This window comes from Bufo gargarizans, unplaced genomic scaffold, assembly GCF_014858855.1.
Source record: "Bufo gargarizans isolate SCDJY-AF-19 unplaced genomic scaffold, ASM1485885v1 fragScaff_scaffold_39_pilon, whole genome shotgun sequence".
NCBI lineage: Eukaryota > Metazoa > Chordata > Amphibia > Anura > Bufonidae > Bufo > Bufo gargarizans.
The window spans coordinates 492978-507733 of NW_025334109.1; the positions used below are offsets into that span (position 1 = coordinate 492978).

Consider the following 14756-nt stretch of genomic DNA (forward strand, 5'->3'; position numbering starts at 1 on the left):
GCCAACTTGACCCATATTCATTGTAGCCAAAACATTATTTTAGTGAAAAATGTATTCTGCGTCTTAATTGCAATCGTTTATGGTCAGAACACAATGGTATTACCAGACAAATCGCTCAACTAACTAGACCAAAATTCATAATTCTTGCCACTACAAATTTTAAACAAATTCTACGTCACTGTGCAATGCAACAAAATTTGAACCCATGTGGATGCTTCCATAAGGTCCAGGATCCCTCCCTACTATGAACTTAATGGTATTTTGCTTTCAAAATGTATTAGGGTTAAAACCAGATGGGCCAATCAGGGTGGATGGATCAAACATGGCCGCTGGATTATTGCTATAAGGGACAGGAGCTTGAAAACTAGCTGTCATACAAGATGGACGTGGACATTAGTGTCGGGTGTCTGCTCTTTTAAAACAGCAGCCATGGTGCCCGCTGCACATGCCAGGGGGTACCATTTTAAATGCCTGGCCACCGAAAAATATACTGTCGGCGGTCGAGAAAGGGTTAACTTCCAAGCCTTTACTGAGAGGCCTGGGTATACCAGATTAATAGCAATTCATGACAAATTAATTCATTAAGAATTGAATTTCTTGTCGAAGTTCGGTAAATCGGCCGAATCAAATTTTTCAAAACTCTAGGTAATTTTTTACTCTACTTGTGATCGCTGGGACCTGTTGGATAGGTGATAAATATAATTCTACATGCATCATATTGGATAAGATTTTTGTGATTAAGCTTCCCGGACACAGACAGCCTAGCACTGCTGCATTTTAATCATGAATAATCACATATTGATATTTTTGTTTATTTTTATTACAGAGATTTTTATAACATGGGTGCAATAACTATTTCAATGTAGTATTGTTATGTTTACAATGACATCACATTGTTAGCATAATTATTAAATGCAGTCATATTTTTCTTACCTGAAATCATAGGCTGTTGGATAATCTCTTCAGTACTATCCACTTGGTCAACTGAAATATTTTTTACTGTTGTAGACTTTGAAAGGTGGAATTCTAGCCTTTCCTTGAAATGATGTATTTTTTCTCTATCGATAATATTAGGAGATACACACTGAATAAAAAGATTCTCTTGCAGGTCTGTGTCCAATGGTTTTAACAATTCGATCTGTTGTGTTTTCAGTCCAGTTTCTTGGTACACTTTATGCAAAATATTGCCAAGAATTTCTTCTTGAAGTCTAAAGAGCACCCGTATTGAGGTTTCAGCTTTGATGATAGGACAAATAAGATTTCCATCTGTGCGGATAAATGGATCACACAGCCGTAACCAGACACAGTGAGTAGATTCCTCTTGAATCGTCTGTCTTTTCGAAGTAGTAGCCATAATAAATCAGGAAATTAACTGTTCTATGTTCTCCTTATGTCCACTAAGAGTTTTTTGGCTGATTCTGTAGATTTTGCAGTTTATTGTAAACGTCCTTCTCAATGCTGCAGAGAGAGTCAAAAGCAAACAGGAACCTTATGATGAAAGCAATAGTACACAGCCTGCAATCACATAGGAGGCGTGCCAAAGCTAGAGAGGAGGAAATGAAGCTGTGTTTCAGAAACAAAACTTACTTGGCTTACTGGGAAAAAAAAAACTGCATTACTAAGGCTAAGAGCACACACACAGAACACTTGTCACACACATTATTTTAGTGGCTCTTCTATTTTATGGTGTTTTTTCAGTGTTTTTGGGCAGCTAGAATGCTATGGCCAGATGATTATTGTCTATATAAAATATAGCAATTTCTGAATATGCAATTTTGGTTGTGGTATTTTAGGTGTGTGACTTTGATGCAGAGACATTTTTAACAAAATGCAGCATGCTAAGGGCAGGGTGTTTTTTTTATCCAATATGCTTTGAAATACAAAGATGCAAATATGCCCATACAAAACAACAGAACTTACAGAAAAGACAAATGTGTTTGCGTGCTTTAAGAAATTTGTTACTTACCTGAATAAAACTCATAGAAAATCTTTGCATATTCTGCAGAAATAACCCCTCAGTTATATGATGCAGATATTCACAAATATACCTAGAGACTAGAGTTGAGCGAACACCTGGATGTTCGGGTTCGAGAAGTTCGGCCGAACATCCCGGAAATGTTCGGGTTCGGGATCCGAACCCGATCCGAACTTCGTCCCGAACCCGAACCCCATTGAAGTCAATGGGGACCCGAACTTTTCGGCACTAAAAAGGCTGTAAAACAGCCCAGGAAAGAGCTAGAGGGCTGCAAAAGGCAGCAACATGTAGGTAAATCCCCTGCAAACAAATGTGGATAGGGAAATGAATTAAAATAAAAATTAAATAAATAAAAATTAACCAAAATCAATTGGAGAGAGGTTCCATAGCAGAGAATCTGGCTTCCCGTCACCCACCACTGGAACAGTCCATTCTCAGATATTTAGGCCCCGGCACCCAGGCAGAGGAGAGAGGTCCCGTAACAGAGAATCTGTCTTCATGTCAGCAGAGAATTAGTCTGCATGTCATAGCAGAGAATGAGGCTTCACGTCAGCCACCACTGCAACAGTCCATTGGCATATATTTAGGCCCAGCACCCAGGCAGAGGAGGGAGGTCCCGTAACAGAGAATCTGGCTTCATGTCAGCAGAGAATCAGTCTGCATGTCATAGCAGAGAATCAGGCTTCACGTCAGCCACCACTGCAACAGTCCATTGTCATAAATTTAGGCCCAGCACCCAGGCAGAGGAGAGAGGTCCCGTAACAGAGAATCTGGCTTCATGTCAGCAGAGAATCAGTCTTCATATCATAGCAGAGAATCAGGCTTCACGTCACCCACCACTGTAAGAGTCAATTTTCATAAATTTAGGCCCAGAACCCAGGCAGAGGAGAAAGGTCCCGTAACAGACAATCTGGCTTCATGTCAGCAGAGAATCAGTCTTCATATCATAGCAGAGAATCAGGCTTCACGTCACCCACCACTGTAAGAGTCAATTTTCATAAATTTAGGCCCAGAACCCAGGCAGAGGAGAAAGGTCCCGTAACAGACAATCTGGCTTCATGTCAGCAGAGAATCAGTCTTCATATCATAGCAGAGAATCAGGCTTCACGTCACCCACCACTGTAAGAGTCAATTTTCATAAATTTAGGCCCAGAACCCAGGCAGAGGAGAAAGGTCCCGTAACAGACAATCTGGCTTCATGTCAGCAGAGAATCAGTCTTCATATCATAGCAGAGAATCAGGCTTCACGTCACCCACCACTGTAAGAGTCAATTTTCATAAATTTAGGCCCAGAACCCAGGCAGAGGAGAAAGGTCCCGTAACAGACAATCTGGCTTCATGTCAGCAGAGAATCAGTCTTCATATCATAGCAGAGAATCAGGCTTCACGTCACCCACCACTGTAAGAGTCAATTTTCATAAATTTAGGCCCAGAACCCAGGCAGAGGAGAAAGGTCCCGTAACAGACAATCTGGCTTCATGTCAGCAGAGAATCAGTCTTCATATCATAGCAGAGAATCAGGCTTCACGTCACCCACCACTGTAAGAGTCAATTTTCATAAATTTAGGCCCAGAACCCAGGCAGAGGAGAAAGGTCCCGTAACAGACAATCTGGCTTCATGTCAGCAGAGAATCAGTCTTCATATCATAGCAGAGAATCAGGCTTCACGTCACCCACCACTGTAAGAGTCAATTTTCATAAATTTAGGCCCAGAACCCAGGCAGAGGAGAAAGGTCCCGTAACAGACAATCTGGCTTCATGTCAGCAGAGAATCAGTCTTCATATCATAGCAGAGAATCAGGCTTCACGTCACCCACCACTGTAAGAGTCAATTTTCATAAATTTAGGCCCAGAACCCAGGCAGAGGAGAAAGGTCCCGTAACAGACAATCTGGCTTCATGTCAGCAGAGAATCAGTCTTCATATCATAGCAGAGAATCAGGCTTCACGTCACCCACCACTGTAAGAGTCAATTTTCATAAATTTAGGCCCAGAACCCAGGCAGAGGAGAAAGGTCCCGTAACAGACAATCTGGCTTCATGTCAGCAGAGAATCAGTCTTCATATCATAGCAGAGAATCAGGCTTCACGTCACCCACCACTGTAAGAGTCAATTTTCATAAATTTAGGCCCAGAACCCAGGTAGAGGAGAAAGGTCCCGTAACAGACAATCTGGCTTCATGACAGCAGAGAATCAGTCTGCATGTCATAGCAGAGAATCAGGCTTCACGTCAGCCACCACTGCAACAGTCCATTGTCATAAATTTAGGCCCAGCACCCAGGCAGAGGAGAGAGGTCCCGTAACAGAGGATCTGGCTTCATGTCAGCAGAGAATCAGTCTGCATGTCATAGCAGAGAATGAGGCTTCACGTCAGCCACCACTGCAACAGTCCATTGGCATATATTTAGGCCCAGCACACACACAGGCAGAGGAGAGAGGTCCCGTAACAGACAATCTGGCTTCATGTCAGCAGAGAATTAGTCTGCATGTCATAGCAGAGAATGAGGCTTCACGTCACCCACCACTGCAACAGTCCATTGGCATATATTCAGGCCCAGCACCCAGGCAGAGGAGAGAGGTCCCGTAACAGAGGATCTGGCTTCATGTCAGCAGAGAATCAGTCTGCATGTCATAGCAGAGAATGAGGCTTCACGTCAGCCACCACTGCAACAGTCCATTGTCATAAATTTAGGCCCAGCACCCAGGCAGAGGAGAGAGGTCCCGTAAAAGAGGATCTGGCTTCATGTCAGCAGAGAATCAGTCTGCATGTCATAGCAGAGAATCAGGCTTCACGTCAGCCACCACTGCAACAGTCCATTGTCATAAATTTAGGCCCAGCACCCAGGCAGAGGAGAGAGGTCCCGTAAAAGAGGATCTGGCTTCATGTCAGCAGAGAATCAGTCTGCATGTCATAGCAGAGAATCAGGCTTCACGTCAGCCACCACTGCAACAGTCCATTGTCATAAATTTAGGCCCAGCACCCAGGCAGAGGAGAGAGGTCCCGTAAAAGAGGATCTGGCTTCATGTCAGCAGAGAATCAGTCTGCATGTCATAGCAGAGAATCAGGCTTCACGTCAGCCACCACTGCAACAGTCCATTGTCATAAATTTAGGCCCAGCACCCAGGCAGAGGAGAGAGGTCCCGTAACAGAGGATCTGGCTTCATGTCAGCAGAGAATCAGTCTGCATGTCATAGCAGAGAATCAGGCTTCACGTCAGCCACCACTGCAACAGTCCATTGTCATAAATTTAGGCCCAGCACCCAGGCAGAGGAGAGAGGTCCCGTAACAGACAATCTGGCTTCATGTCAGCAGAGAATTAGTCTGCATGTCATAGCAGAGAATCAGGCTTCATGTCAGCCACCACTGCAACAGTCCATTGGCATATATTTAGGCCTAGCACACAGGCAGAGGAGAGGTTCATTCAACTTTGGGTAGCATCGCAATATAATGGTAAAATGAAAATAAAAATAGGATTGAATGAGGAAGTGCCCTGGAGTCCAATAATATATGGTTATGGGGAGGTAGTTAATGTCTAATCTGGACAAGGGACGGACAGGTCCTGTGGGATCCATGCCTGGTTCATTTTTATGAACGTCAGCTTGTCCACATTGGCTGTAGACAGGCGGCTGCGTTTGTCTGTAATGACGCCCCCTGCCGTGCTGAATACACGTTCAGACAAAACGCTGGCTGCCGGGCAGGCCAGCACCTCCAAGGCATAAAAGGCTAGCTCTGGCCACGTGGACAATTTAGAGACCCAGAAGTTGAATGGGGCCGAACCATCAGTCAGTACGTGGAGGGGTGTGCACACGTACTGTTCCACCATGTTAGTGAAATGTTGCCTCCTGCTAACACGTTGCGTATCAGGTGGTGGTGCAGTTAGCTGTGGCGTGTTGACAAAAGTTTTCCACATCTCTGCCATGCTAACCCTGCCCTCAGAGGAGCTGGCCGTGACACAGCTGCCTTGGCGACCTCTTGCTCCTCCTCTGCCTTGGCCTTGGGCTTCCACTTGTTCCCCTGTGACATTTGGGAATGCTCTCAGTAGCGCGTCTACCAACGTGCGCTTGTACTCGCGCATCTTCCTATCACGCTCCAGTGCAGGAAGTAAGGTGGGCACATTGTCTTTGTAGCGTGGATCCAGCAGGGTGGCAACCCAGTAGTCCGCACAGGTTAAAATGTGGGCAACTCTGCTGTCGTTGCGCAGGCACTGCAGCATGTAGTCGCTCATGTGTGCCAGGCTGCCCAGGGGTAAGGACAAGCTGTCCTCTGTGGGAGGCGTATCGTCATCGTCCTGCCTTTCCCCCCAGCCACGCACCAGTGATGGACCCGAGCTGCGTTGGGTGCCACCCCGCTGTGACCATGCTTCATCCTCATCCTCCTCCACCTCCTCCTCATCCTCGTCCTCCTCGTCCTCCAGTAGTGGGCCCTGGCTGGCCACATTTGTACCTGGCCTCTGCTGTTGCAAAAAACCTCCCTCTGAGTCACTTCGAAGAGACTGGCCTGAAAGTGCTAAAAATGACCCCTCTTCCTCATCCTCCTCCTCCTCCTCCTGGGCCACCTCCTGTTCCATCATCGCCCTAAGTGTTTTCTCAAGGAGACATAGAAGTGGTATTGTAACGCTGATAACGGTGTCATCGCCACTGGCCATGTTGGTGGAGTACTCGAAACAGCGCAACAGGGCACACAGGTCTCGCATGGAGGCCCAGTCATTGGTGGTGAAGTGGTGCTGTTCTGTAGTGCGACTGACCCGTGCGTGCTGCAGCTGAAACTCCACTATGGCCTGCTGCTGCTCGCACAGTCTGTCCAGCATGTGCAAGGTGGAGTTCCACCTGGTGGGCACGTCGCATATGAGGCGGTGAGCGGGAAGGCCGAAGTTACGCTGTAGCGCAGACAGGCGAGCAGCGGCAGGATGTGAACGCCGGAAGCGCGAACAGACGGCCCGCACTTTATGCAGCAGCTCTGACATGTCGGGGTAGTTGTGAATGAACTTCTGCACCACCAAATTCAGCACATGCGCCAAGCAAGGGATGTGCGTCAAATTGGCTAGTCCCAGAGCTGCAACGAGATTTCGCCCATTATCACACACCACCAGGCCGGGCTTGAGGCTCACCGGCAGCAACCACTCGTCGGTCTGTTGTTCAATACCCCGCCACAACTCCTGTGCGGTGTGGGGCCTGTCCCCCAAACATATGAGTTTCAGAATGGCCTGCTGACGTTTACCCCGGGCTGTGCTGAAGTTGGTGGTGAAGGTGTGTGGCTGACTGGATGAGCAGGTGGAAGAAGAGGAGGAGGAAGCCGAGAAGGAGGAGGTGGCAACAGGAGGCAAAGAATGTTGCCCTGCGATCCTTGGCGGCGGCAGGACGTGCGCCAAACAGCTCTCCGCCTGGGGCCCAGCTGCCACTACATTTACCCAGTGTGCAGTTAGGGAGATATAGCGTCCCTGGCCGTGCTTACTGGTCCACGTATCTGTGGTTAGGTGGACCTTGCTACAGATGGCGTTGCGCAGTGCACACTTGATTTTATCGGATACTTGGTTGTGCAGGGAAGGCACGGCTCTCTTGGAGAAGTAGTGCCGGCTGGGAACAACATACTGTGGGACAGCAAGCGACATGAGCTGTTTGAAGCTGTCTGTGTCCACCAGCCTAAATGACAGCATTTCATAGGCCAGTAGTTTAGAAATGCTGGCATTCAGGGCCAGGGATCGAGGGTGGCTAGGTGGGAATTTACGCTTTCTATCAAATGTTTGTGAGATGGAGAGCTGAACGCTGGCGTGTGACATGGTTGAGACGCTTGGTGACGGAGGTGGTGGTGGTGGTGTTGGTGGTACATCCCCTGTTTGCTGGGCGGCAGGTGCCAACGTTCCTCCAGAGGCGGAGGAAGAGGCCGAGGCGGCAGCAGCAGAATAGGCCGAGGCGGCAGCAGCAGAAGAGGTAGCAGGGGGAGCCTGAGTGACTTCCTTGGTTTTAAGGTGTTTACTCCACTGCAGTTCATGCTTTGCATGCAGGTGCCTGGTCATGCAGGTTGTGCTCAGGTTCAGAACGTTAATGCCTCGCTTCAGGCTCTGATGGCACAGCGTGCAAACCACTCGGGTCTTGTCGTCAGCACATTGTTTGAAGAAGTGCCATGCCAGGGAACTCCTTGAAGCTGCCTTTGGGGTGCTCGGTCCCAGATGGCGGCGGTCAGTAGCAGGCGGAGTCTCTTGGCGGCGGGTGTTCTGCTTTTGCCCACTGCTCCCTCTTTTGCTACGCTGTTGGCTCGGTCTCACCACTGCCTCTTCCTCCGAACTGTGAAAGTCAGTGGCACGACCTTCATTCCATGTGGGGTCTAGGACCTCATCGTCCCCTGCATCGTCTTCCACCCAGTCTTGATCCCTGACCTCCTGTTCAGTCTGCACACTGCAGAAAGACGCAGCAGTTGGCACCTGTGTTTCGTCATCATCAGAGACATACTGAGGTGGTATTCCCATGTCCTCATCATCAGGAAACATAAGTGGTTGTGCGTCAGTGCATTCTATGTCTTTCACCGCTGGGGAAGGGCTAGGTGGATGCCCTTGGGAAACCCTGCCAGCGGAGTCTTCAAACAGCATAAGAGACTGCTGCATAACTTGAGGCTGAGACAGTTTCCCTGGTATGCATGGGGGTGATGTGACAGACTGATGGGGTTGGTTTTCAGGCGCCATCTGTGCGCTTTCTGCAGAAGACTGGGTGGGAGATAATGTGAACGTGCTGGATCCACTGTCGGCCACCCAATTGACTAATGCCTGTACCTGCTCAGGCCTTACCATCCTTAGAACGGCATTGGGCCCCACCATATATCGCTGTAAATTCTGGCGGCTACTGGGACCTGAGGTAGTTGGTACACTAGGACGTGTGGATGTGGCAGAACGGCCACGTCCTCTCCCAGCACCAGAGGGTCCACTAACACCACCACGACCATGTCCACGTCCGCGTCCCTTACTAGATGTTTTTCTCATTGTTATGGTTCACCACAACAACAAATATATTATTTGGCCCAATGTATTGTATTCAAATTCAGCGGGATATAAATTTGAGGCCTAGTATTTAGGCGCTGGGTGACCGGTATGGATTTAGTGACAGAATTAGACTTGGAAATGCACAGAAGCGTGTGTGTGAAGTTATTCTGAATGACCCAATGTGCACCTTGAATATTATATACCCTTTTTGGGATAGATTTCAAATAGCTCTGATATAGCAGGAACCACTAAATTATGAAATTGCTAAATTGGGAATTGTACTTCAACCCAGAACAAAAAATGTGCTTTGACGGGCACTAAATAACTTTCCCAGCTACAACAGGACAGCGGTAACGAGAGATTTAGAGGGATTTAAATTTGAGGCCTAGTATTTAGGCGCTGGGTGACAGGTATGGGTTTAGTGACAGAATTAGACTTGGAAATACACAGTAGCGGGTGTGTGTGAAGTTATTCTGAATGACCCAATGTGCACCTTCAATATTATATACCCTTTTTGGGATATATTTCAAATAGCTCTGATATAGCAGGAACCACTAAATTATGAAATTGCTAAATTGGGAATTGTACTTCAACCCAGAACAAAAAATGTGCTTTGACGGACACTAAATATCTTGCCCAGCAACAACAGTACAGCGGTAACGAGAGATTTAGAGGGATTTAAATTTGAGGCCTAGTATTTAGGCGCTGGGTCACCGGTATGGATTTAGTGACAGAATTAGACTTGGAAATGCACAGAAGCGTGTGTGTGAAGTTATTCTGAATGACCCTATGTGCACCTTCAATATTATATACCCTTTTAGGGATAGATTTCAAATAGCTCTGATATAGCAGAAACCACTAAATTATGAAATTGCTAAATTGGGAATTGTACTTCAACCCAGAACAAAAAATGTGCTTTGACGGACACTAAATATCTTGCCCAGCAACAACAGTACAGCGGTGGGTAACGAGAGATTTAGAGGGATTTAAATTTGAGGCCTAGTATTTAGGCGCTGGGTCACCGGTATGGATTTAGTGACAGAATTAGACTTGGAAATGCACAGAAGCGTGTGTGTGAAGTTATTCTGAATGACCCTATGTGCACCTTCAATATTATATACCCTTTTAGGGATAGATTTCAAATAGCTCTGATATAGCAGAAACCACTAAATTATGAAATTGCTAAATTGGGAATTGTACTTCAACCCAGAACAAAAAATGTGCTTTGACGGACACTAAATATCTTGCCCAGCAACAACAGTACAGCGGTGGGTAACGAGAGATTTAGAGGGATTTAAATTTGAGGCCTAGTATTTAGGCGCTGGGTCACCGGTATGGATTTAGTGACAGAATTAGACTTGGAAATGCACAGAAGCGTGTGTGTGAAGTTATTCTGAATGACCCTATGTGCACCTTCAATATTATATACCCTTTTAGGGATAGATTTCAAATAGCTCTGATATAGCAGAAACCACTAAATTATGAAATTGCTAAATTGGGAATTGTACTTCAACCCAGAACAAAAAATGTGCTTTGACGGACACTAAATATCTTGCCCAGCAACAACAGTACAGCGGTGGGTAACGAGAGATTTAGAGGGATTTAAATTTGAGGCCTAGTATTTAGGCGCTGGGTCACCGGTATGGATTTAGTGACAGAATTAGACTTGGAAATGCACAGAAGCGTGTGTGTGAAGTTATTCTGAATGACCCAATGTGCACCTTCAATATTATATACCCTTTTAGGGATAGATTTCAAATAGCTCTGATATAGCAGAAACCACTAAATTATGAAATTGCTAAATTGGGAATTGTACTTCAACCCAGAACAAAAAATGTGCTTTGACGGACACTAAATATCTTGCCCAGCAACAACAGTACAGCGGTAACGAGAGATTTAGAGGGATTTAAATTTGAGGCCTAGTATTTAGGCGCTGGGTGACAGGTATGGGTTTAGTGACAGAATTAGACTTGGAAATACACAGTAGCGGGTGTGTGTGAAGTTATTCTGAATGACCCAATGTGCACCTTCAATATTATATACCCTTTTTGGGATAGATTTCAAATAGCTCTGATATAGCAGGAACCACTAAATTATGAAATTGCTAAATTGGGAATTGTATTTCAACCCAGAACAAGAAATGTGCTTGAACGGACACTAAATAACTCGCCCAGCTACAGCACTAGGGACAGATTTAGCTGGATATAAATTTGAGGCCTAGTATTTAGGCGCTGGGTGACCGGTATGGATTTAGTGACAGAATTAGACTGGGATATGGCCAAAAAATAAACAGACTATTGCTGGTTAAATGCACTTGGTGTGACAGCTTCACCCTGATGTAGGCTTTAGCCAAAAAACAACCACACCATTGAGGGTTAAATGCACTTGGTGACAGGCGCAGCTTGCCCCTGATTTTGTATATGGCCAAAAAATGAACAGACTATTGCTGGTTAAATGCACTTGGTGTGACAGCTTCACCCTGATGTAGGCTTTAGCCAAAAAACAACCACACCATTGAGGGTTAAATGCACTTGGTGACAGGCGCAGCTTGCCCCTGATTTTGTATATGGCCAAAAAATGAACAGACTATTGCTGGTTAAATGCACTTGGTGTCACAGCTTCACCCTGATGTAGGCTTTAGCCAAAAAACAACCACACCATTGAGGGTTAAATGCACTTGGTGACAGGCGCAGCTTGCCCCTGATTTTGTATATGGCCAAAAAATGAACAGACTATTGCTGGTTAAATGCACTTGGTGTGACAGCTTCACCCTGATGTAGGCTTTAGCCAAAAAACAACCACACCATTGAGGGTTAAATGCACTTGGTCGCAGCTTGTGCTGGCGCACCACAAGACACAAAATGGCCGCCGATCACCCCAGAAAAATGAGACTGACAAACGGTCTGTGCAGCCTAAAAACAGTGAGCAATTGAGGATCAGCAGCTCAATGATCCACAGCTGCAGATCGATCAGTTAATCAAGTCCTTTGGAGGAGTTAATCTGCCTAATCTCGCCCTACTGTCGCAGCCGCAACCTCTCCCTACGCTAATCAGAGCAGAGTGACGGGCGGCGCTATGTGACTCCAGCTTAAATAGAGGCTGGGTCACATGGTGCTCTGGCCAATCACAGCCATGCCAATAGTAGGCATGGCTGTGATGGCCTCTTGGGGCAAGTAGTATGACGCTTGTTGATTGGCTGCTTTGCAGCCTTTCAAAAAGCGCCAAGAAAGCGTCACAAAAGCGCCAAGAAAGCGACGAACACCGAACCCGAACCCGGACTTTTACGAAAATGTCCGGGTTCGGGTCCGTGTCACGGACACCCCAAAATTCGGTACGAACCCGAACTATACAGTTCGAGTTCGCTCATCCCTACTAGAGACAGATTCATTTTCTTGCAGATGAGAAGGATTTTAAATCAAATTAATTTCCCCATTTGCATACAATGATTCAGAATAATTTGATAAAAGCAGGTCATATTTTTGAAGAGAAGAAAAATAAATTAGTAGTGAGAAACCTTTCATACACTAGATTGGATATGTTTCTGATATTGCGCCAAGACCTGTTTAGGGTTAAAACACCACAATAGGCCTCATTTCATAGTCAGATCATGCATCTATACCTATTGAATTTGCAGAACCCACACACTACCCCAGCGCATATCTGGCATCTAAACAACGACATTTTAGAACATACCGATTACTCTGGCAGCATTACTAAAACACTAACTGATTTTTTTTTTTACATTTACACTTAAAGGAAATCTGTCACATAGATTATCAAGCAAAAAACTAGAAAAACTGGAGCTCGTAAACAACCAATTTATGAAAAAATACATTGTTGTTACATAATACAGGGAACAGAGAAAAACACCATCCTGGCATACTACAGATCCCTTAGGGCTCTTTCACACTTGCGTTATTGTTTCCGGCATAGAGTTCCGTCGTCGGGGCTCTATGCCGGAAGAATCCTGATCAGTTTTATCCTAATGCATTCTGAATGGAGTGAAATCCGTTCAGGATGCATCAGGATGTCTTCAGTTCCGGAACGGAACGTTTTTTGGCCGGAGAAAATACCGCAGCATGCTGCGCTTTTTGCTCCGGCCAAAAAAACTGAAGACTTGCCGCAAGGCCGGATCCGGAATAAATGCTTATTGAAAGGCATTGATCCGGATCCGGTTTTAAGCTAAACGTCGTTTCAGCGCATTGCCGGATACGACGTTTAGCTTTTTCTGAATGGTTACCATGGCTGCCGGGACGCTAAAGTCTTGGCAGCCATGGTAAAGTGTAGCAGGGAGCGGGGGAGCAGTATACTTACCACCCGTGCGGCTCCCGGGGCGCTCCAGAGTGACGTCAGGGCGCCCCAAGCGCATGGATCACGTGATCGCATGGCATGTCATCCAAGCGCATGGGGCGCTCTGACGTCATTCTGGAGCGCCCCCGGAGCCGCACGGACTAAGTATACCGCTCCCCACTACTGCTATGGCAACCAGGACTTTAATAGTGTCCTGGCTGCCATAGTAACACTGAAAGCATTTTGAAGACGGATCCATCTTCAAATGCTTTCAGTACACTTGCGTTTTTCCGGATCCGGCGTGTAATTCCGGCAAGTGGAGTACACGCCGGATCCGGACAACGCAAGTGTGAAAGAGGCCTAAACACAAGTAAAGTGCATGTAGTCAAAAATGTATCAATCAATTACATTGCATGACAATAAACTATGAGGCCTCTTTCACACAAGCGTGACGGATTAGGTCCGGATGCGTTCAGGGTGCGTTCAGTAAAACTCGCACTATTTTGCAAGTAAGTTCAGTCAGTTTTGTCTGCGATTGCGTTCAGTTGTTCAGATTTTTTATGCGTTTTTCACGCGCGTGATAAAAAACTGAAGGTTTACAAACAACATCTCTCAGCAACCATCAGTGAAAAACGCATCGCACCCGCACTTGCTTGCGGATGCAATGCGTTTTTCACGCAGCCCCATTCACTTCTATGGGGCCAGGGCGGCGTGAAAAACGCAGAATATAGAACATGCTGCGATTTTCACGCAACGCAGAACTGATGCGTGAAAAACAACGCTCATGTACACAGCCCCATTGAAATGAATGGGTCAGGATTCAGTGCGGGTGCTATGCGTTCATGTCACGCATTGCACCCGCGCGGAAAACTCGCTCGTCTGAAAGGGGCCTAAAGGTGAGCCCTCAGCAACAAATGACATGAAAAGGACAGCAGATGGCAGCACCGCCAGAGATGCAGGAGTCCTCATGTAAAACACCTAGTGGCTAGGGTATATACCATACAAATCACAGTTAGATATAACGTGATGTTATACAGAGAGACTAGAAGTCTGAACAACATACGGATGCAAAGACTCACCTAACAATAGTGGGATCTGAGTGCCGGAAGGGCGTTACCCCGACGCGCGTTTTGGCGTGCCTTCCTCTGGGGGTAACTCCATCACTGTGGAAACCACCATTTAAACTTGCTTCTAGACAATGGGAGCCCTGATGATGTATAATTTCACTCGCTTGAGCATATGTATGGCTGCACGAGCGCGGCAGCAGAAGCTCCGTAATCCCGCCCACAGGCGTCGTGCTTTTTTTTCCATAACAATGTTTATATATATACATTATCAATTTTATAATATTCTTGTAATTTTTGCAATTCTGTTTGCGCATTATATTTATTATGTCACATTCTATGAGGTTACTGACCTATGAATTGAACCTAATTTAATTTATTTGTATATATTTTCTATGAAATTTTGCAGCATAATGGCTTTTAATATGTTTATTTACGTATTATAGTATATATAAGTA

At 46.1% G+C, this 14756-nt stretch overlaps 1 protein-coding gene across 1 annotated transcript in view; it reads right to left on the reverse strand.

Moving 5' to 3' along the window:
• Positions 1-1496, reverse strand: part of LOC122922503 — a gene marked incomplete at its 3' end in the record, with an annotated part of 439559 nt that extends 438063 nt beyond the window's left edge. Inside the window, exon 1 of the mRNA XM_044273117.1 lies at positions 934-1496. Coding sequence (XP_044129052.1) covers positions 934-1354 — 421 coding nt within the window. The remainder of the gene's footprint in view (positions 1-933) is intronic.
• Between the last annotated feature and the right edge of the window lie 13260 nt (positions 1497-14756).